The sequence below is a fragment of the Coccinella septempunctata genome, chromosome 2 (genome assembly GCF_907165205.1).
Source record: "Coccinella septempunctata chromosome 2, icCocSept1.1, whole genome shotgun sequence".
NCBI classification, from domain to species: Eukaryota; Metazoa; Arthropoda; class Insecta; order Coleoptera; family Coccinellidae; genus Coccinella; species Coccinella septempunctata.
Window position 1 is genome coordinate 52,252,079 of NC_058190.1, and position 22,582 is coordinate 52,274,660.

General features: G+C 37.2%; 3 protein-coding genes across 4 annotated transcripts in view; 2 read left to right on the forward strand and 1 right to left on the reverse strand.

Annotated features, from left to right (window-relative positions):
- The window catches only part of LOC123308462 (protein Wnt-5b-like), a 47,800-nt gene extending 34,561 nt beyond the window's left edge, over positions 1-13,239 (forward strand). Inside the window, exons 5-7 of the mRNA XM_044891117.1 lie at positions 1,301-1,412; positions 5,039-5,141; positions 12,098-13,239. Of these exons, the coding sequence (XP_044747052.1) occupies positions 1,301-1,412; positions 5,039-5,141; positions 12,098-12,453 (571 nt within the window). The 3' untranslated portion in view covers positions 12,454-13,239. The remainder of the gene's footprint in view (positions 1-1,300; positions 1,413-5,038; positions 5,142-12,097) is intronic.
- A 743-nt stretch (positions 13,240-13,982) lies between these two features.
- LOC123308042 (UBX domain-containing protein 6) lies at positions 13,983-16,353 on the forward strand. Its single transcript, XM_044890565.1, has 8 exons — positions 13,983-14,263; positions 14,317-14,357; positions 14,416-14,866; positions 14,921-15,075; positions 15,138-15,383; positions 15,434-15,591; positions 15,645-15,774; positions 15,850-16,353. Exons 3-8 carry the CDS (start codon positions 14,497-14,499, stop codon positions 16,114-16,116), a joined length of 1,326 nt encoding a protein of 441 aa, XP_044746500.1. The 5' UTR covers positions 13,983-14,263; positions 14,317-14,357; positions 14,416-14,496; the 3' UTR covers positions 16,117-16,353.
- A 3,138-nt stretch (positions 16,354-19,491) lies between these two features.
- LOC123306820 (RNA-binding protein spenito) lies at positions 19,492-22,525 on the reverse strand. 2 transcript variants are annotated; one of them, XM_044888974.1, is made up of 2 exons: positions 22,405-22,525; positions 19,492-22,257 (listed from the first exon to the last, which is right to left on the reverse strand). In XM_044888974.1, the coding sequence occupies exon 2, from the start codon at positions 22,201-22,203 to the stop codon at positions 20,053-20,055; it is 2,151 nt and encodes a 716-aa protein (XP_044744909.1). In that variant the 5' UTR covers positions 22,204-22,257; positions 22,405-22,525; the 3' UTR covers positions 19,492-20,052. The 2 variants fall into 2 exon arrangements, with proteins under 2 accessions (XP_044744909.1, XP_044744910.1); XM_044888975.1 differs by having other exon boundaries at positions 22,331-22,479.
- Positions 22,526-22,582: the final 57 nt, after the last annotated feature.

Consider the following 22,582-nt stretch of genomic DNA (forward strand, 5'->3'; position numbering starts at 1 on the left):
ACCGACCCGTCGATTCGCATCGCTCATCCCCTAATCCCCGCGCGGGGGTAGCATCTGCGAACAGTCGATATCATTTTCCTTCACGGTGCCGCATACCCATCGAGGATTACACAAATTTGACGCGGTATTATCCTGACAGATCCGCAGGGGTGGGCCGGATATTTATGACTGGGGCGAAGGCACCGTGTCCAATGTACGGGCCGGTCAAAGCTCCCAAATTCGACGATTGTCGGTGCCCTGTCTTACCGGCCGCGGTGATCGATGGGCAGCGCTAGTTCTGCGTTCGATTCTATGGAAATGTTTATGGGAGGACGGCTCATGTGATTATGGTTGTGTTTTGGAATACACGGCTTTTATTCGAATGCTCGTTGTTTGAGGTGTCCGAGGAAATTTATTTGGTGGAGTGAAAGAGTATCAGACGAATGGGCTTAGAGTCCTCTAACAGACGCATCTTCTAGCTTTTTATTGTTGGAATACTATATAATGAGCGTTGAAAAATAGATTTATGAGTATTTAGAGAATCTATAACAACCATAGAATTCAAACCTGACACTACTGACAGTAAGTGACATTATTTATATCTATGATTTCCAATATAGCCAACAAGACGTTTGCAAGCACATCATCCACTAATTCCACAGAGCTTCATTTCACGGAGGACCTTGGTTTCTGTGACACACAAAATCTGTCCGTTCGACAATTACGTATAAAAAATTGATTACCCAGAAAAACCGCCATTAGTAGCCCCTTGCGTTTAGGTCGGTTAACGTGGGAACATCAATAAAACATTTTTTACATCTCTAATGACCGCTGATGAATACCGCGGGGAAATCAAGTATTTATCACATCTTCCGTGCATGCACCTTTTTCCTATCTACAAATTGCACTTAATTGTACGTCGAATATGATGTAAACGAGGCAATCATCCTAACAACGAGATTCTGTTAAAGGATAATTTACGAGTAGTGGTCTGAGATGGTATGAAATGATCTGTTAATTTTTCCTATTCAGGTGTCTACTGAAGATTTGTTGGCAGTTTTGTTTTCAACTTCAGAATAACTAGCTGAATCTGTGACACTGCACATCTCTGGATCTTCAGAGTTCATTCCTGTCAGTTTTCAATTTTTCTTGTCTGTAACCATTATATTTATTTCACGACTCTCATGAAGAACTAATAAATTGGCAATTTTGAAAAGGGTTTCCACTAGTCTACAAGTCGAGATATTGCTAATTGTTGGTTACAAAGAAACCTTGGAGTTTCAAAATTCTTGTAATAAATTCCATAACATATTTTTTTCAGATTCACCCAGACATTCGTGGATATCACAGAGAAAGAGCGACGGTACAAAAGGGGCACTAGAGCACAGGGGAAATCTCTGATGAACCTTCACAACAACGAGGCAGGAAGAAGGGTGAGCCAATTTACCGTATAATTCGAAGAAAAACTTTTAAATTATGCGCCTCACAAGGCATTGCATCGAACCTAATCACAGCCGTCTATAGAAGGCTGTTACCTAACAACAATAAGTTGTTAACCGTTGAAGAGCAAGAGCTACAACCATCGCTCAAGATCGGATAAATATTATTCGTAAAAAGAGCCGTTGGAAGGAAAACCAGTGAACTTAGCTCAATGGAATTTGTAGAACCTCTGTTTGCGCTTTTTATTGATCGATAATACCGGGTGTTCCATTTGCAATGAGGAAGTTTCCGCTAATTTTCATTCACAATATGTGGCAAGCTTTTTTCTACACCCTGTATATCAAAGGTTGATTTCAGATATATCATTTGAGAGAGTAACTTCCAGTAGGACTGGGCAAAAAAAATCTAGCGCATTCTGAGTAACGAATATTGGGAAAAAAATTCATAATGCTGAAAATCTCGAAAACCGTGAATATTTCTGAGGTAAAGATATGTATAGAGTGTCTTTGAGTTTTCATGGGACTGGGAAAACCGAAAAAATAGGTTGCCATTTGAAAAAACCAAGTTGGTACAAACCCAGCAGAAACAGAACACCCTGTATCATTGACTATACAATATTTTTAGTATAGCTAGAGAAATAATGCCACGTCGTAGGATCTTAGAATTCTACCTATTTTTTATTGGAGATACAGAGCAACCTGCCATGACTGCAGGACTCTGTATATTACTACATCTACCATTACTTGACCATCAAGAGCGCTACTGTTCATGCCAGTCCATCCGAAGTGCGCAAAAATTAACATAAATGAAAATTCATGACCGTCGCAACTTCTTAAAAATCGCGCTGAACCGCGTTGCTAACATATGGATATTATGATTGCCCCTGGACCGTCTTGATGAAGTCATTACTCAGCCATTACAGTCTTCTACCTACGCAACGCCGCTCATTTTATAGACACGCGAACGTATTATCGCTTAATTAAAACAAACGAACGTCTGTAACGTACCATCCCAATCTAATAACGCCTCTAAAGATCGACGATTTTCGAGAAATGTGTAGGAGGCTGTGCGAGGATGGTGCTTCGTGATGGGAACGACAGTTTTCGAGTTGACGATGGGTCAGGTTAACCCACAGTGGGTAATATGGACGATAGAAGATTCTAGGAGAAGAAATACTAGGATGAATTGATATCTAGTTAGTCTAGACCAGTTCAATCCATAAAAAAAAATATTGCGTTACCATAACAACGAACAAGAACTCATTAGAAGTGTCAGTGTGAAGTTTGAGGTCAAAAAAGTAAACCAGAGTTACGCAACAACCTAAAAGAAAGAAGATGTTCACCGAAATTGTGAAAATCGAAAAATTGGAGTATCGAGCCATCATCAAGTACCTGTATTTAAAAGGGTTAAGAGGTAATCAGATTTACGAAGATATGCTTAGTACCCTTGGTGATAAATGACCTTCGTATGCGACCGTGAAATATTGGACTGCAAGCTTCAAAAGAGGTAAATTTTCCATTGAAGATGATGACCGATCGGGAAGGCCAGTTTCTGTGTCAGTCCCCGAAAATATCGATGCAGTTCATGACATGATTTTATCAGACCGTCGAATTGGGCTAAAACGGATATCTGAAGCACTGAATATTTCATACGAACGCGTTCATCATATAATTCACGTCAATTTGGACATGAGAAAAATTGCTGCAAAATGAATTCCCAAATGTTTGAATGTTCACCAAAAGCGTGCAAGGGTAGAAGCATCGCGTTCGATCTGTGCTCGATTTGAAAACGATGTAGACTTCTTAAACTGAATTGTAACTATGGATGAGACTTGGGTACATTTCTACGATCCAGAAACAAAGCAACAATCGATGGAATGGCGACACTCTGGTTCTCCAAGAAGTTCCGTGTCCAAAAATCTGTTGGAAATGTTCTTGCTTCAGTTTTTTGGGATTGCCATGGAGTAATCATGATTGATTTTTTGGATAAGGGTAGAACAATAACCGCTAATTACTATTCGACATTACTGACCACTCTACGGGAGTAAATTGAAGAGAAAAGACGCGGAAAACTATTCGAAGGTGTTTTGTTTTTGCAGGACAACGACCCTGCGCACAAATCTCATGTTGCCATGCAAAAAATTCGTGATTTATGCTTTGAATTTCTAGAACATCCTCCTTATTCACCAGATTCGGCTCTATCCGACTATCATCTCTTTCCTCAACTGAAGAAAAAGTTTAAAAGCTCGTAAATTTTCTTCCAACGAGGAGGTAATGAAAGCTGTAGAGGTCTGGTTTGCAGAGCAAGAAGAAACGTCCACGAACACTAAGAATCAAAGAGCACCAAAAATGACTGAAAATGGAAGAATTTCCATAATTTCATCCTAATACACCTTCAACTTGAAACAATATAACCATAAATAACCGTTTTTTAACAAGGATTTTCTACGAGACGCTAAGATAGCCACAATTGGTTTTAATTGATTGCCACCCACAATTTCCCTTCCAATGCTGAATTGCCGCATTGAACAACTTCTCCAATCAACTGGGATAATGTAGGAATCCAGCATAAATTACGAGGATGTGTAAAACATACGAAGTACTGTGAGAGCAAACCTGGCCGTTCAGAATACCAAGTAACTCTAGAAGATAGTTTATCTTGCTGACTGAAATTGTGGGGTGACAGAATCTATCCGTTTAAGAGATGTCCTGTAATCTTTCAGGACTTGTCTACAGAGCGTTTGTTTTTCCGCGTCTTACCAGAGGCGTAGAAACGCCACATTTCATTCGAATGAGGATGTCTGGGCGTAGGTACTAACAGGAGAAATGTGAGATGAAAATATTCTGTAAATCAATGTACGAAGAAGTAGAAAATATAACTCTCTCATTGAAATATACAGGAAAATGTTCCAAGAATCCGAAGTTTAAAACTGATAACCAGCATTAGATCATGGTTCGTTTTGCTGGTGCATTGAGCGTGTAAAACTATTCACGTCCTGAATCATCAGCAACATCATGCGTGAAGGAAATATAAAGTGTACGACTGTTCGTGGAATACACCATATTAATTTATAGAAACGCTAGATTTGTCACAAAATGTTCACTTCCTCATGCATACACACGCCACTGCCTACTATACGACTGTAATGGGTGATTATAAATTGAACCAGAGACAAAATCTCCCACACTCAAGGATCAGTTAACTGCACACCGTATTATTGTTGGTTAATCACATCACAATCGAAATTTCATCGTAGAGAAGATAGTGAGACATATTCCAAAACAATAATTCTTTTTGTGATAAACCTCAGAATAATCACACATCTTCAATGTATAATTTTAATACATATTATCGTTTTCTAATTCCTTTTACGTTTCATCACGTTTTTCGACAAAATCAGATGACATTTCATCTATGCCCCTGAAGAGAAGTGAAGTGTCTCTGTGATCTGCAAAAATATGCGTAAATTAAGTCATCAAATATCGTCCTTAGGATGAAATGAATCTTTGAAAAGCCATTTTTTATAATTGTTTCTGTTGTATGAGATTCGTATATAAAATATTCATTCGTTGGGAAAAACAGCACACAGTAGTGCTCATAAACTTCTATGATTTTTCAGGCAGTGATCAAGAATTCGAAAGTGACCTGTAAATGTCATGGAGTATCAGGATCGTGTTCCTTGATAACTTGTTGGCAGCAGATGGCTACTTTCAGAGAAATAGGTGAGTAAAAAACAATGGGAAATTAAAAATATTGAACTGTTATCTCTCGTGGTTTCGATAGTCTTTGAAAATCGAAGGAGGCTGTTAATTTCCCCAGAATGCAATGAGATGAGTTCCGTAGGTTGTAGACAAAACTAATCAAGATGACAACATTGTCCTTCGTAGAAAATAATAGGAATTGCTTTTGCTTTCACTTCTGGTAACTTTTCGAAATTTGATATCTACAGTTTTCATGGAGTTTTCTTCGGAATTAAATGGAAACATTACACCTTATGGCAGCATATCGGATTATGGATTGTACGGAATGATAGAAAATATAGTTATAAATATCGAAACTAGCCGGAGTTTATCTTGATATATATGGACAGTTTTATGGGAGAAAGTACACATTGCGTTATTGAATGGGATCTCCCAGAGTTAGCCACAATTGAGTTTGTGTAACTCAAACGTATTAATACCTCGATTAATTGGTTAAATGTCTGGTCGTTTTCTTCCTAGTTTTGTGGTGTGCATGCCCACACACTTGGACCTTCACCATTTTGTAAAAAATGCTCGAACTGGTCAAATTTTATTTTAAATTGAACAAGTTTTTATGTATGATTTAGGATTTTATCATGGATAAAAGGATAGAGCTTTTGTTGCTGAGGATGATTTGGTCATAGAAAGAAGAGAAATGAACAATTTTCAAAATACTGAAATACTGATAAGTGATTTAGTACTTGGTATTTCTACCCCTTGCGTTAATTACAGCTCGGCAACGACGGTTCATACTCAAAATGAGTGATCTTAAAATGTTCTGATCGAATCCTTCCCAGATTTCTCCGAGTTGGATTCCTAAGTCATTAAGAGTAGCTGGATGATTTTCTGAACTTCTCAGCCTTCTATTGAGGTTTTCCCAAACCTGCTCAATCGGATTGAGATCTGGACTTCTTGCTGGCCATTCCATTCGAGAGACTTCAACCTCTTCAAGGTACTCCTGAACGATGCGCTCACGATGGGGTCTGGCATTATCGTCCATAAAAATGAAATTTTCACCAATGTATGGGGCAAATGGCACTACATGCTCTTCAAGAATGTTCCTTATATAGTTATCAGCATTCATAGCTCCATTATCAACGACCACTAGGTCTGTGCGAGCAGTCAAAGATATTCCACCCCATACCATAATCGATCATCCCCCGAAACCAGTAGTATTCAGGAAATTGCACTGAGCATATCTTTCATGTGGACGTCTGTATACAAGGGAACGTCGATCACAATGGTAGAGGCAGAATCTAGACTCATCTGTGAAGAGAACTCTTTCCCAATCGGCCTCTTCCAATGGATATGCTCTCTCGCAAAATCCAAACGCGCCCTTCGATGGGCTGGGGTAAAAGCTGGGCCTCTTGCCGCGACACGAGGCCTTAAATCATATTCTCTGAGGCGATTTCTTATTGTCTGAGTGCTAATTTGCACCTCATGAGTTTGCTCAAGCTGAATTTGAAGGAGGCGAGCGGTTGCAAACCGTTGTCTCAACGAAGAAACTCTCAAGTAACGTTCTTGAATGGCAGTTGTTACCCGTGGTCTACCCTGTATCTATGTTCCTTGTATCTATGTTCTGAACTGTAATCTGTGTGTAGTTATAAATAGATTACAGAGTAATCTGTGTAACACAGAACACTAATATACTGTGTATTATAGATTATATCTATGGTCTGAAGGAAATTTTGTTTTTCCAGGGGTGGCACAGCTCAATTTGGAAACTCAAAATGTCTATATCTTTTTATCAGGGCCGAATCGGAAAAAATGGCATAGGGAAAAAGTGTTTCTTTTGACCTCAAGAATCTATCTACTGTTAAAATATTTGTACGAGTCAAAGACTCACATGCTGTATATTGGGAATACGAATCAGTTGGGTCCTTTTTTATGGTCGAACAAATTTGTACTAATGTTTTGAAGTCCTTGACGACACTTTGGAAGTGATTGAAGTGTTTGAAGTGTTATCCAAAAAAAACCGTTGTCGGAATCATCTACAGCATTCTTGCTGCATCTTTAGAGGGCACCCTGTAAGTACCTACTGAAAGAATTCAGGGCACCGATTGCGCTCGTAAATCGCCATTTCCCAGTAATACGCCTCTGGTAATACAACCGTCACGTTTATTGAAAGGTGGAATGAAGATTTGGGGCCTATAAAAGTCACTAAACGACTGCCAAGGCATAACGTCGGCTGTCCTCACGTTTATGAGGGCCCCACACGAAGAACTAAATTTCGCGTTTGTGTTAACGTCATGTAAACCCGATTATAATTCCCTGGGACGTAGGAATAAATCCATAATGAGATTTCCATGGGTGTCCGGGTGCTGTCAATGCTTCGTGGTCGAGGTTTTATCGATGAGAGTTCGTTAGTCGACGGCCGGTCAATTTGTCTCCATCCAAGATGGCTCTGACGAGTGACAGATACACTTGTCATTCTGGATTTCATCCGTAGCCTGCTCGGAGCTGGAAAGAAATTCTCTGGTTCATGAGGCAATAGTTTGGCATGACAAAGCAAGTCATCTTGCTCTTATTGGCGAATCCAACTACCGATGAGGGCGCTGCGACTTGTCAACAAACATGGCGGAAGATGAGTAATCATCGTGAAAACTCTATTGTGAAAGCAATGTTATCGTAGATTTTATTCGATTATAGAGATATTTGTAAAGGTAGTGAATAATTATTGATTGTGCTCGGGTTCCTCCAGAACTTTCCTGAACATGTTGGTGTCGTTTGATGTAGATTTTACAAGAACTTATATCCAGAAGATTTCATTCTATCATCACACTCGCATGAATTAAGTAATTTGTGGAAATAAATGAATGTAAATATTTGAGATAATTTATTTGGATGAAAACATATTATGCAGTTCAAAATGCCAACACAGAAATTATTTTCCAGCAATTGCAACCAACTCAACAAGACCGCCTGAAAATTAATTCTACAGTTGTAATTTCATTAACGAAATTTGAAATTCTTGTCGAACGGTTTAATTATTGATCACTTTCAACTGCTTGCAAAATTCCAAGTCAAATCACTACTTTTCATTTGAAATGTTCCCAACATATCGTCTCTTGAAGATTGCAAGTCCAGTAATGCATGTACAACTTCAGTTATGTTAGAAATTTAATCTCATATACTTTCTTCTGCTCAGGTTTCTCGGCACTATTGAAATCATGGAAATGAAAATTCGCCTTGCCTTTCTTAATCGTCCAACACTAGAAAATTCATCTAGAACAAAGATATCTCCTAACCTAAAATTATAGTGAAAATTGGTAAATAGTTTCTCAACTGAATGACACTGATATAAATACTCGCTAAATTATTTTAATACCTATTTTTCTAGTCAGACATCCAAAAAATTTTGTGAATATAGTTCACTGGTAACCGAATATGTAATGAAAATATCTAACCCAAAGAAGTTAAACTCAAGTTATTACTCACTTTCTAGGTTAGTGATTTGGCCGCTAGGCGGCGTTTAGATTTTTGGATTCGCGAATAACGCAAAATATAGCTACATAAATGTTCGTTTCATCAAAAATGATCGAGTAACCCCCAGTAGGTACTTTTCGAGTAAAAGCCTGGACTGGCGAGATCACATACATAGTTATACAAAAACGAAAAATAGTAAAAAGTGTTTACTAAGAAACACAATCAAACTTGGAAGAAGTGATAAATCGCTCAACAATAAAACGTCAGTGAAAGCTCTGCCCGCGCGACATTAAAAATTCCTTTTCTGAATTATTCAAATGGGTTTCTAATAAATATGTTCGTTTTATTCAAGAAACCGCCATTCTTTCCCTGGCATCCCATGTTCAGTTAAACGAAACGCAGCCATTCGAGTTCAATTGAATACCTACATCTTTCGCGGTGCACACACCGTGTATTATGTAGATGAGGATTTGTAAATGAATAATTCAAATGCAATCTATTCTTCATTTGAATGTCTACAAATCAGGCCCGGATCTACGATTTTTTCTGACCGGGGCAAAAATTCATGATGGCGTCCCCCCCCCCCCCCCTTCTAAGGTTCGTAGGAAAAATCTAATTGCATATTCGTCATCGCTTTCAACCCGAGTTATTTTTTTCACTAGTTCGAGGTCGTATAGATTACGAATATGCAATCAGATTTTTCCTGAGATGAGTACTTTGGGAAAAAAATCACTCATATTTTTTTCCCATTGTTCCATCAAAAGATATTTTTTCTCATTGTTCCAATAAAAGTTATTCTTTTCCCAAAATACTCCCAAAAATTGCATAAATAAATAAAAAAAAAAAGTTTGTATTTACAAGAATGTCGTTTACAACCCGCCCTCGTCTATCGTTTTTACCCGCGCTTCATGAACGAAATTATTCCGAACAAAAATTTATTTTTTTAGCTACATATATCGACCCGGATCATTTTACATATTAATTCAAGGTAGATCACGAATTTGCAATTAGATTTTTGGAGGATCAGTATTTTGAGGAATAAATCACTTTTAGTGCAAAATTTCGGAAATATTGGTCAACTTTGAGGAGCTGTAGCAGCTAGAAAAAAGGCACTAGTCATATGCTGTTTTTTTGGTGATGAATTAGTTCTTTGCAAACATAAAAAACCACACTTCATTCATCTATCTCGAACGGTTCAGATTTTATGAATTTTTCCGCGAAGGTCCAAAATTTCCGATTTTCCATCGACCATAACTCGAAAACTAAATTTTTTTTTAAATATCTGTTTGCATATTCGTGTTCTACGCCCTCGAATCAGTGTACAGAATGAATTAGGTTTTGATCGGAGACCAAAAATATTCTTCAGAAAATCGCCCACTCTGTATATATTTCATTTTGTGAAAACATTTTGAAGAACTCAAAATCGTGAAACTTTTATATAAAACATTTTTTCGTACCTCTCTTAGTAACAAAGTTAAAGGGGGGGCTCAAATTATGGTGAAAAACTCGGTACATGTATGGAAAATTTCGATCTTACCGATTTCCACCGAAATTGATGTTCTTACTAAGGCATAGATTACGAATATGCAAACAGAATTGTGCTGAAAGGATTAGTTTTTAAGTTATGGGCTATAGAAAATCGGAAAATTTGGCCTTAGTTCCAGATGAGAAGGCGATGCGCGATGAGTCGGTAATTCCCCAGGCAAAGAAATTACTGCTGGCGACGCAGTGTAAACATATCAGATCTTTCAACCAATTCCACCCAAGTTTGGCGGTCATTCGTAGATGACTGAATAATATGCAGTTAATTGATCCCTCATTGAATTTAAATATTTTAGGCATAGTGATGGTTTATCATGTTTCCATTCGACAGTTTCCATTTTAGCACCAGGAAATTAATTTTTTCCGAGAAAATCAAAAGTAAAAAAATTTTAACCTCTGGTTGTTTTTGGCGCCCCCTTGAGCAGGCGCCCGGGGCAAGCGCCCCGCTTGCCCCCCCCTAGATCCGGGCCTGCTACAAATAGGTCTTCCTGGTCTGCTTGCATGGCCAGCTTTGGGCATGCCCTCTAGAAGAGAGAAATCTGGGCTGCCTGATTGGTAAAACCAAGTAACACATCATGAAAAAGAAAAAGAAGAGATATTAAAGATAAAAAGGCAACGTTGTAGCGTTGAAACTAGTGCTGCATGTGATCATAGAACATCAAATATAAATTAGGATATCTTGAAATTATTGCTCTGTTTTTTTCCATTGGTAGAACTTAGAACTACCCCCAAATATCTTGGAATAATAGTAGTGACATCAAAATATGCACTCGCAGTGCACCAGTTTCACCAATGGAGAAAGCTATTAGTTTCGGCATTTTCCAAAAGCGATGACAGTTCGATGACAAGCTAGCGCATAGATCACACAGACATAATGTGGATATTACGAAAGTAATTTTTTTATATGCAGATATCCGATTGTAATATTCGCCTCGCATAAGATAATATTTGAATTAACATAATTGCTTGGATTATGAAGAAGGAGGACAGAACTGGATCAGGATAGGCTTTAGTCATTTTATTGAAGGTTCTCGTTAAGCTTCTTTTTCTTCCTTCATTGAAAACGGTTGGATATTTTTCTATGAAATAAGTGTTCTTTTCCGATCAATCCCATCCCTAGTTGATAATAGTGGATGAGTTCACAAACACTTCAAATGTAAACTTGAAAGATAACCATAGAAAATAAAGCACAGAATATCAAACTTCATAATTCCATTGCAAAACCAAAACCAATGGATTAAGTTCATCATCATCAAATCATAATCTTGAATTCTGTGAAGGAAACTAATTGAATGCATAATATTTAAGTATATTCAATCCTTCTCTTTTATTATGTACAATGATTTGACATAACAAGGAAGTGCCGGGTCCTATCCTGCCTAGTGTAGTACCTGTCTGAACACGTGAACAATAATTTAGCAGACGTTGGTTATTTATATGATAAAGTTATGATGCGGCAAGTATTACAGGATAAATTATAGGGCGTCCACTTACATTCTATAATCAATGATCATTTAAATTACCGTATAACTTCCCATATGGCTTAAAAGACCACCCTGTAGAAATGGATGGAGTAAAATCAATTGAAAATACTAGCCAGAAAAATTTTTAATACTGATCAACTGATTAATATGCTCTGAATTTGAATATTTCTTCTTTTCAAATACTTTTCTAGGTTATATTTATATATTCCAGTTCTATGATTAAAACTACAGAAATTATTCAAGTTCTTTTGTGACCAGACATAAAGTCTTGTCTCTGTGACCAGATAACTGCGTCTGGACCATAGAGTTGTCTATGGTCTGGGCAAAGAGTTATTACTCTTTGGTCTGGGCTTTCAAGGACTACTCGGATGTCAATCGCATGAATGTTCCATTAAATTAAAATGTGCTTTTTCTTATTCGATCGTTTCCATTTGCCGCAAAAGTGTAGTTATCTGCAATAATAATAATTATTTACTGTTTCCTCAGGTGACTACCTAAGAGAAAAATACGATGGCGCCACTGAGGTCAGGGTGAACAGGAGGGGTCGCCTCCAACTTCGCGATCCAAGGGTAAGGTTGCCAACGGCTCAAGACCTTGTCTACATGGAGGATTCCCCTAACTACTGCATCAAAGACGACAGCATAGGTTCCCTAGGTACCCAGGGAAGAATTTGCAGCAGAACCTCCCAGGACTTGGACGGGTGCAACCTTCTTTGCTGCGGAAGGGGTTATAACACCCTCAACTCCACGGTAGTCGAGAGGTGTGATTGTAAATTCAAGTGGTGTTGTCAGGTGGAGTGCAAGACGTGCGTTAAATCGTTGGACGTGCACACGTGTAAATGAGTGATTCAGACTGGGAAGGGTGTTTTTACCAGTGATAACACTTGAAATATCAGGAATTTGACGCTATGAACCATGTCTCAGTTGGTCAGTTCAACCTGTAGCATCCCCAATTTTCTATAAAATTTCTCATCAGCCTCAGCTGACCGACTGGCAAATCAACTCTCGGATTTCACACATATAGACGACACGAAGAGCAATAAAAAAACAATTCCGGAAAGATCAAGGTTTGTAATCTTAATTATTTCCCAAAAAGTGGATCAAAATAAGAAACTTGAATAGACCATAGAATAATAATTCAATTTTATTGTTGGTCTTTATCTATGGAATTAACCTAGTGAGCAGTATTATTAGATGATTATAAATAAGTTATATTATATTACTGAACGAATAAAATAAGAGACAATTATATTTTTTTTCTGAAAGGAAATAAAATTTATACGTTTCTATTCTAAGTGTTTGGTCGAATACTTGGAAGGTTGGCGAACGTTTCTGAACTCGTCCATTGAGATCATCTATGAAACGTTGCCCTATGAAATTAAGTGGTTTACAAAATTTACAAATTGTTCGAAGCTGATAAAAAACTGGATATCAAGTTCAAGTCAGCATTTATCTCCTTAATTTTATTATTGTCCTGACTTAAGTGTTCATCCTTGATTCCTATTTTATGTACATAAGATGTGTAGGTTTTCCTTAATACTGTATTGAGATGTAAATTATATGATGATTCTGTTTTTATTCATGATTGATATCTTATTTATTCTGTGTCCAATAAAAATACCAAATATATTCCTGTTTCTTCATACCTACTTTCGTCTATCTGATGAAAACCTTAATAAGTCAACAGATTTGAAATTTGGTGTTAGGTTCATTCGAGGCATGAATGAACAGATTCTGATTATCAGAGAAATTTCAACGAAGAAAAATTTTTTGCGAGTTTCGCGTGGAGAGGATACAATTGTATATTTTGAAAATTAATCAAGAAGTTATGCGAAAATTGTGCTTTTCCTTCTTGCATTTACAGTGACCCGAAAATTACCAAAAAACAATATTGAACTGAAGCTTAGGAAAATGCCAGGTGCCTAACATAGACAACCTAAATTCCTGCGTAGTCTTATGACATACTTGACAGTCTATGTTTATTCAGCTTCGAATCTCTTCATGAAACTTTTGGAACCAAAGAATTACACAATAAAATCTTTGTTTGGAACCTTTGGCAAGAACTGGAGTTATGCGGTATAGAATTACAGAATTCGTTTTTCATTTCATTTTAGCGACATCTACTGGAAATTATATCAATTAGATTAATCTCCTCTATGGCTATCAGAATCAATTTCTGTAACAATGATTGGAGTATGTACAGCGTCCTATTTTCGTAAAAATTAAGAATCATAGAGAATTCTATAATTATTATAAATATGCTGAATAATTCAAAATAATTTTTTGCTCAAAAAAGGAACGGTTTTATTAATATTGAAAAACGTATTAGCTCGAAAATCATTTGAATCTTTTTCAAAGAAACTGCTGTTCATGACAAGTAACACTGACAAATTTGACAATCAAACTGTCATCGCATTATCTTTTGAGGAAAAATGTTTTTGAATAAAATCATTTTCATCACGAATTTATCAGATGAAAAGCGAAAGTTATGAACTCATTTTTTTTTAACCACTTGAACAACACTTCCCTACTCGAATATATAAATTGCACTTGGGATACATTTTGTGGTTATTTCTTAAATACAGTATTTTTAATAAGTGACGAGGAAACTTCAAAACTCTCGATCATATTTGAAACTTTGTGGAATTTGAAGGTATACTTTGTTATTATTGTCTTGAATTTCGTATTAATACTCATTGCTTGGAGGATTTACAACAAACGAATTGCGGATCAGTTTATGAAACCAGGTAATGTTCATCAGACAACAAATATTTACAGTACCTTTAACGTCATCTTTTCAAACAGCTACAATTAAAGCTATAGAGGAACTAAAAGCGAGCGTTTCTAAATTGAGATTACCTAAGGAACATTCCCCTAGAATTTAAAATGGCTGATAAAATCAAGAAGTTCTTCGCGAAGAAAAAACTAGATGCCAAGTTCAAGTTAGCAGGGCCTGGACATAAATTGACGGAATCGGCCAATACTTCGAGCTCATCTCTTATGAGTAAAATTAAAGGTAATACAGTTGCCAAGAGACAGGAGCCTACCGATGCTACGCGTCAAGCTGCAGAGGCTGCATTATTACGTATGAGTGGCCAGAGAAAAGACACAGCTTTTAACACTTCTTTAGCTGCAATTCAAGCTCAAGTGAGGAAAGAACTAGAAGCTGAAAAGAAGTCAAAAGTTGAAGATGCTATTCCACATACAAGTAGTAACCCTGTGCATTTAGAGGCGTCTCCTCACCTGGCTGTTAATGGTATGTAATGCACAGTTGATGAAGACAAAAATTTATCAGTTGTGTTATTTTAAGGTGTATATTTTCGATGTCCTTTAATAAATGAGGATGTTTTAACGAAGGATGAATGGAGGGCTAAAGTGAGGGAATTTCTGTTTCAACAACTGGAAGAAGAAAGAGGCCTGACTGCTTGTTTGATTATCCATTCATGTAATTTTAATAGAACAAAGGTGATTTTACAAAGGCTTTATGATAATCTATTATTTATATCCATGGATTATTTCTCTTATAGGTTACAGAATGTGTAGATGTTCTAGTCAGATATTTGGATAACATAATAGGCAACCCATCAGAAACAAAGTTCCACAAAATAAGATGCTCGAATGCTACCTTTAGGGATAAGGTATTACCTATTCTAGGAGCTACAGAACTGCTCTTCGCAGCAGGTTTTCGTCCCACAAAATTAGAAAATAATGGCATTGAAGAGGACTTTTGGGTTTTCAATCCCGAAAATATCGAGGGCTTCAATGTGTTGGAAGTGAGTTTGTCCAACTTCACAGAAAAAATAATTAACCATTATATTTCAAGTTTTTGAGAGAATCATTGAAATCTGCGGATCGAGTCGAGTTGGAACTTGACAGAAACACTCAAGTTTTATCGCCAGGGGAAGCGTTGAGGAGGATAGAACTACCTTCTGAGTTTTATGCACTGTCTGCAGAAGAAATTAAAAGGGAACAGCAGCTGAAGTAATCAAATGTTCCTCATAATGGAATTTTTAACCATTTTCTTACTTTTCTAGAAGTGAAGCAATGGAAAAACAGATGCAACTAAGAACGAAGGCTATGAGAGAAAAGGAAGAACTGAGGGAAATTAGGAAGTATAAGTTTGCCTTGATTCGTGTAAGATTTCCAGATGGGTTATATTTGCAGGTAAATTTTTCTGACAGAAAAAGCACCAGTTTCGTTTCAAGTTCTGATTTAAGTGATTCAACGGAATTATTTCAGGGTACTTTCAGTGTGTATGAGAAATTCTCGGAAGTTGTGGATTTTGTTCAATCCAACCTAGAACACGAGTTGCCTTTCGTTCTAACGGCCCCAACCGGGCATAAATTCGAACCCACGGACTACGACCAAACTTTGGTCCAGTTGAAGCTTGTTCCCGCCTCAATTCTGAATTTCCAGTTTGACGGGGAAATTGTGGAGAATATTGCATCTGTCGAGAATCTGACATATTTGAAGCCTGAAGTGATGATGACAGTTCAGTCGCTTTGAAGACATTTGAAGTCTATCGAATTTGCACTGATTTCATTCATAGCGGTAAGTTATTGTTGAATGAAGTTTACCCTATTGTATACATAAGAACGCCTGCAAATAACGTTGTTTAATTTTTACACGTCTGTACTGATCTTTTTTATCAGGATATATGTTGAAGATATATAAATTTTATGGGATATGTTATTTTCTCGATTATCTTCATGTAATGAATGTCAATAAAATCCTTTCATCCAATTGTTTTTTTTTTAATATATCACTTCAGACAGGGATAAAATTGTCTTTTGGCAGAATAAAAGACAATAATGATCAAAAAATGAATTGAAAGAATATTTTAAAGCATGTTCACAGGTAATAAAAAACGTTTTTTTAGATCTTTGCTTTATTAAAAAACTGAGTACAATTTGTGTTATGGCTTTTTTAAATTTATGATGCTTGTGGATAGGCTGTTCACGAATAAAATCTAACCATTTATCAACAATAAATTTGATAGTAACCGAAAAAGTTTGGCAAAGGCAATAACCAAAAATGTATACAGGTTAAACATAATGATAATTGAATGTAGAGACATCTATCTACGGTCAAATCCAGTTTTCCTTTTATTAAATGCATTTTCAGAAAACTTTTCAAAATACAGAGTCCAACAATATACATCCATACGTATCCATACCATGGCATAAAGCTAAGTTTTTTTTGACCTTTTGATGAGTTTCATTAATCGAAGATTGTAAATTTCAAATCTAGTGTTCCATGTGCATCTGTCTCATAGCAACAAGAAATGTCACTTGTCTATTATCCATACCTACTTTATGCATAATGCTTTTTGTTGCTATGAAATAGAAAACCTTTGAAAAGTATTGGTGAGTTTATGCAGAGTTACTGAGAACCAATACCTAAGAAAAGGATTTATCTAATTGACAGATGGTGTTATCTGCCTGAGATCGGACCCTTCCTTAGGTATTAGTAATTCTGCATTAACCCTAAAGGTTGGTTGCTTTAGGCTGGCCGGTGTCCCTTATCCAAGTAATGCTTACCCATAATTTCAACTTTCATAAGATTGTTATATTATTGCAGTTTTACATACATAAAGTTGACAATATGTGATAGCGTACTTTAACCACATGTTCATGTCTATAAGATTGAAGACCAATTTCAAAAAGAAAGAGTGCGGAGACAACTTACGTCATTTTGAGAGTTTTTCAACGATGAAACACCTTTTGACCACTTCTTCTGTTGAAAAGAAAACCTTCAGAAGCACCCTGTATACGAACGGAGCTCTTCGAAATTCTTCGATGTGTCATTTATATTTATCCTGATAAAGACGAGTATTGGAATGTTGCTTAAGCGAAAAATGATCTGCTAAAAACTGAATTACTAACGAGTTTTTCAACCAGGACACGTGTTTCACTATCACAGTAACTTCCTCAGTTCACCTTCACCCTCCTGAAGATGTATAGCGAAACGCGTGGTTAAATACTTCGCGTAATTCAGTTTTTAGGTCAATTATGGATTTTAGCCAAGTATCGGCTCCATCAATTCAAAAGTATGTATTCGCAAATTTTTTACAGGTAAAACAAAAAACTCCTTTCAGATGTCAGTACCCTTCTTGGCAACCATGTAGGTATCGGATGTCTCAAATGTGGACGTTGAAACTGTATATCTTTATGTATAAAAATGGAATGTGTGATTTACCCTTAGAAAAAAACCTATGTATTTCGAAATCCATTTAAAAATATCACCCTTCATGGAGTAGCTCTGACTTACCAAGTGAATTAAGGGTGGGTTCATGCAGCGTTATTAAGGGTGTGTTCATAAACTTACTCCGAGAGTAGAGTATGGTTGCGTTCACAAACTTACTCAGAGCAAGCTCTGAGTAAGCTCTGATTACCCGAAGCGTTCACAAACGTACTTTTAGTTCCTCAGAGTATGCTCTCTGAGCATGACCATACTCATACTCTACTCTCGGAGTAAGTTTATGAACACACCCTATGAGTATGGTCATGCTCAGAGAGCATACTCTGAGGAACTAAAAGTACGTTTGTGAACGCTTCGGGTAATCAGAGCTTACTCAGAGCTTGCTCTGAGTAAGTTTGTGAACGCAACCTAAGATCTAATACCTAAGAAAGGGACCAATCTAATGGTCAGATGACGATCACGTGAACGCTATCTGCCAAAGAGATTTTTTTCTAAAACCTGAAAAACTCTGCATGAACCCACCATAAGTGTCTAAGACAACACAACACATCTATCACTAATTCCAAAGCATCTTTTGAGAAAAAATTTGTTTCTTTATCCCCTTAAAGATGCGTTGTGATGAAACAGAATGGTTCGTAATACTTAAAAGGAAAAACCATCTTGAACTATATTCAATATACAGGGTGAATATGAAAAGTTGTGAAAAAATGTTAGGGTCGAAAAAGAGTGGCTCTAATTTTATTCCCCGTTGAATTTGTTCCACAAGAAACTTTTGTCCTCATTCATAGGCATTAAAATTTTTATTTGTGATAGGTTGATGAACAAATGAGGTTTCTTGTCATTTTTCTCTAAAAGTAGCGATTTTTGAGAGAAAAATAACTGAAAATTTACATTATTGGCGAATATCATAGTTAGGGGAACAAACACCAAAAATTTTTTTTAATGACCTCCTGTTTCCTTGAATGTCTGCTCAAATTCATTTTTATCATTTTTCTGGTTTTTCGAACACTTGAAAAAAAAAAAATTTATACGAGACCCCACTGTTTTTCGACAAGGAATTGCCCCTTTAATTTTCTCGCAACATCTCATCTGCAACCTATATAGATCCAAGTTCGCAAATAACCTTAATTCTAATATTAAAACAAAGTGTGCCTATGAAATTGCTGTTAAAAAAACTAAGTGAAGAAGAACATCCAAATATTGAAAAAGCGAGCTGGCCAAAACAATTCCATGTAGGATCAAATTCTATCTGAATCATTTGTCAATTAATAAAAAATTACTGGTGCAAGTCAATGAAGTTCGATAAACATACTTTACCCAAACTCCAATTCAATCACTGAACACTAAACGGAAGGTTTTTAAAATTTCTGATTGGCACAAAACTCACTTTAGATACTGAAAAAGCAACTGAACACTACTGCAGGAGTTTGATGAAAATAAAAGTTTCTATCCAATCAACACGAAGAAGGCACAAAAACTTTAATTTTTTCCCCAAATATTACCATTCCTGAAGGTGAATAGGGGATAAAGACACATTCTTAAAGAACTGATCTATTTCCGCTGTATCCACACAACACTACCATAACTAATAATCGTTAAAAAAAAATCACAATTTTCAAATGATCAAGAATATTCTGGTTCTCAGAATTGACACCTCCAGAAAACACTAACTGCACAAAATTAACTCTGAAAATTTATTTTTCAAGTTGACAACTTTCACTTACACTGTAATTTATACAGTTCTTTCACATTGGTCCAGTTTTTCTGATAAATAAACTTTAAAAAAATAAACACTTATTGCATTCCAACAAAAATGAATGAGAAAGAACTGCAGCCACCTTACAATCTAATAGCACTTCACTACGAAGTTTTACATAGTTTATTTTTATCGTTTGCATATATTAACAAACAAGATACACTAAAATTCATCGCTGTTCACCAATTTCCTGAAATGAATTACAAATTAGTATGCAAGAAAAGATGAACAAAAATCACAAAAGGGATTCTGAAGCAAAAAAAGTTTCAAGATTATTTCACAGAACAGTCATTTTCAGATGTGACAAGTTTGATAAAAATAACAAAGGTGTACACAACTGGTAAAATAAGGTCATTTTGAGTATAAACAATGTCAATAAAAATCACAAAGTATAAAATGATTCTTTTTGTTATAATGAAATAATGACCTTACTTCCATGATAGCAAAAAAAAAAAGGAAGAGGATAAGAATAAAGGAAGCACAAATTAGGCTGTGCCACCACGTACCACAACAATGATCAAGTGATCCTCTTTGATCGCTTCGTCAGAAAGGTTAGGGCAGGAACGTTTCAGGAGCTCTGTGGAAAAGGCGCAAGGAGGGAAGGAATATAATACCCCAGTTGCTTCGGTTTCTTTATTCAGCAGCGATATTACCCCAGCAGCTTCTTTCTGTTTCAAATAGGACACTAGATTCCTCAACGGTCTAGTCTGAACTGAAGTATCTTCATTGGCAACCGAAGCAGTTGAACCAGCTAACCCTAAGAATATCGCATGGGAACTAGCACTAGAAATACGTTTTTGAACATCCTCCAATTTAGGCTGATCTAATCTGAGTCTCTGTGTTATTCTGAGCTGGTGTTTACCCTCTTCATCCTTCATCAATCCATCAATAATGTCTGTATCACCGTCCATCAGATGGAATTTGGCAGGAAACAAAGAATTCTTCAGAATTAGAGCACCTTGCCATACAGTTGTACATTTCCGTGCAACTTCGGGTAATGTACGGCTGGAAGCAAGAAGACCTGCTCTGCGTGAGCCACTGTCTGAATCCGAATCAGGAGATCGCCTAGGGGACCTCGAACGAGACCTGTCTCCTCCACGAGAGCCAGATCTTCTCCTTTCGAATTCGTCAGGTCTAGTTCTGCCCCATTCATCTGGAGCTCCATCATATCTAGACCTACTACCCGCTCTACGCTCAGAGTATGGTGCCCTACCTCTGTATTTATAATCATCATAGTCGTAACCATATTCGCCCCCTCTTCGGTAGTCTGGACCTTCTTCTGGAGGAGGATATGCACTTTTAGGCCTGTAGGCTATTCCAGGAGTAACATCAGCGAAATCAGTTCTCAATCGACGTTCAGGCCCCCCTAAAGGAAAGCCTCTCATTTCCTTAACAGCAGCCTGGGCAGCATCGATGCTGTCATACAAGATGTAAGCTTGGCTTTCACCTTTAACATAGTCGATCTTCTTGATGGCACCAAACCTATCAAACTCGCGTTCCAATTGAGGAACCGAAGTCCAAGAGCCCAATCCTCCAACCCATATGCGGGTTGTTGGAGTAGCTTTTCCATAACCAATTTTGCATTGGAACTTACCGATGTACTGTCCCGATAACTCCACTTTAGCCCGATGGGCCATATCTAGAGTATTGAATCTCACAAAAGCAAATGCATTACCAGTACCCGGAGGTGGTCGTTTTATATCGATATCCTCTACCGTTCCATATCGCCCAAAAATGCGCCTCAACTCTTCTTCAGTAATGTTAATCTCCAAATTACCCGCAAAAAGAGTTCTGGTAGCTAAAGGATCATCTTCAGGTTGGATGTGGTGAAGGTAATTTGGGAATTTATCTTTCTTGTTTTCTGGTTTCTCATACGGAACACGAGGCATGTGCTGCCTTGGGGGCCCATAATGGCTAGGTGGTAAATGATGCGGCGGATGATGCATAGGTGGCCTAGCAAGGTAATCATGCGGCGCTGGTAATGCTTCTCTTCTATAATCTCGATGAACTGGTACCATAGGGGGTCCATACGCTCTATCATATCTGTCAACTGCTCTCAAGCGGTCTGGAGATCTAGCATAATAACCTCTATCATATTCTGGTGTAATAGAGCGAGGCCTATAGTAAAGATCTGCTGAACGAGGTTTTTCATATACTGGTTCAACAATAGCAACTTTGTCATAAATAATGATTCTGGGTTTACCATGCTTAGCATCTCTAGCATCTTCTGAGCTACGGAAACAAACATAAGCTATTCTCTCATCCAAATCACGAGAAAGCCTTATGCTTAAATCGCCATATTTCTTGTACTCCCGGTAAAGCGTATCCTTAATAACTTCATCACTTGCTTTAGGATGCAGAGCACTCACACACAAAACTTTGTAAGGATATCGTTCTGGAGGAATCAAATATTCTTCTCTGTGAGGTGAACGATAACGAGGCCTTGGACTAGGAGATCGACCTCGGCTGGTTCGGCGTCTGATTCTGTCCGGAGTAATTCTTTCATCGGAACTATCGTCATAGCGTCCCAAACTAGAGCGGGACCTCTTACTTCTTGGAGGAGTATCTCTGTCACTACTTCTCTTCATGCTGTTTTGTATTCTTACTGTTATTTTGTCTCTACTAGAGGTGATCATACGCACTTCACACACCAATAAACAGACACAATGGATGACACGGCACTCCCTCACCTAAAAGCACAACGGAAACACTGTTTAACATAATGATACACAAAATATTATCAATTAAAAAACAGAAACATACTTCGTGTGAACAACACTGAGAATATTCCAGGTAAATCGTACTAAAATATAAAAAAATTTCACTAAAAATCTCACCGTTGAAAACGGAAACAAGATGGCCGTCAAATTCACAATCCTTCCTCAACTTATCAAGCTTTGCCTGCCTTTGAAAATGCACAACGCAGAACTGAAATAAAAATGGCTTCCTCACGTCTATAACCATAGAATGTGGTAAATTGTCATAGACTTAAATTTGATACTCTTCCCATCTAGA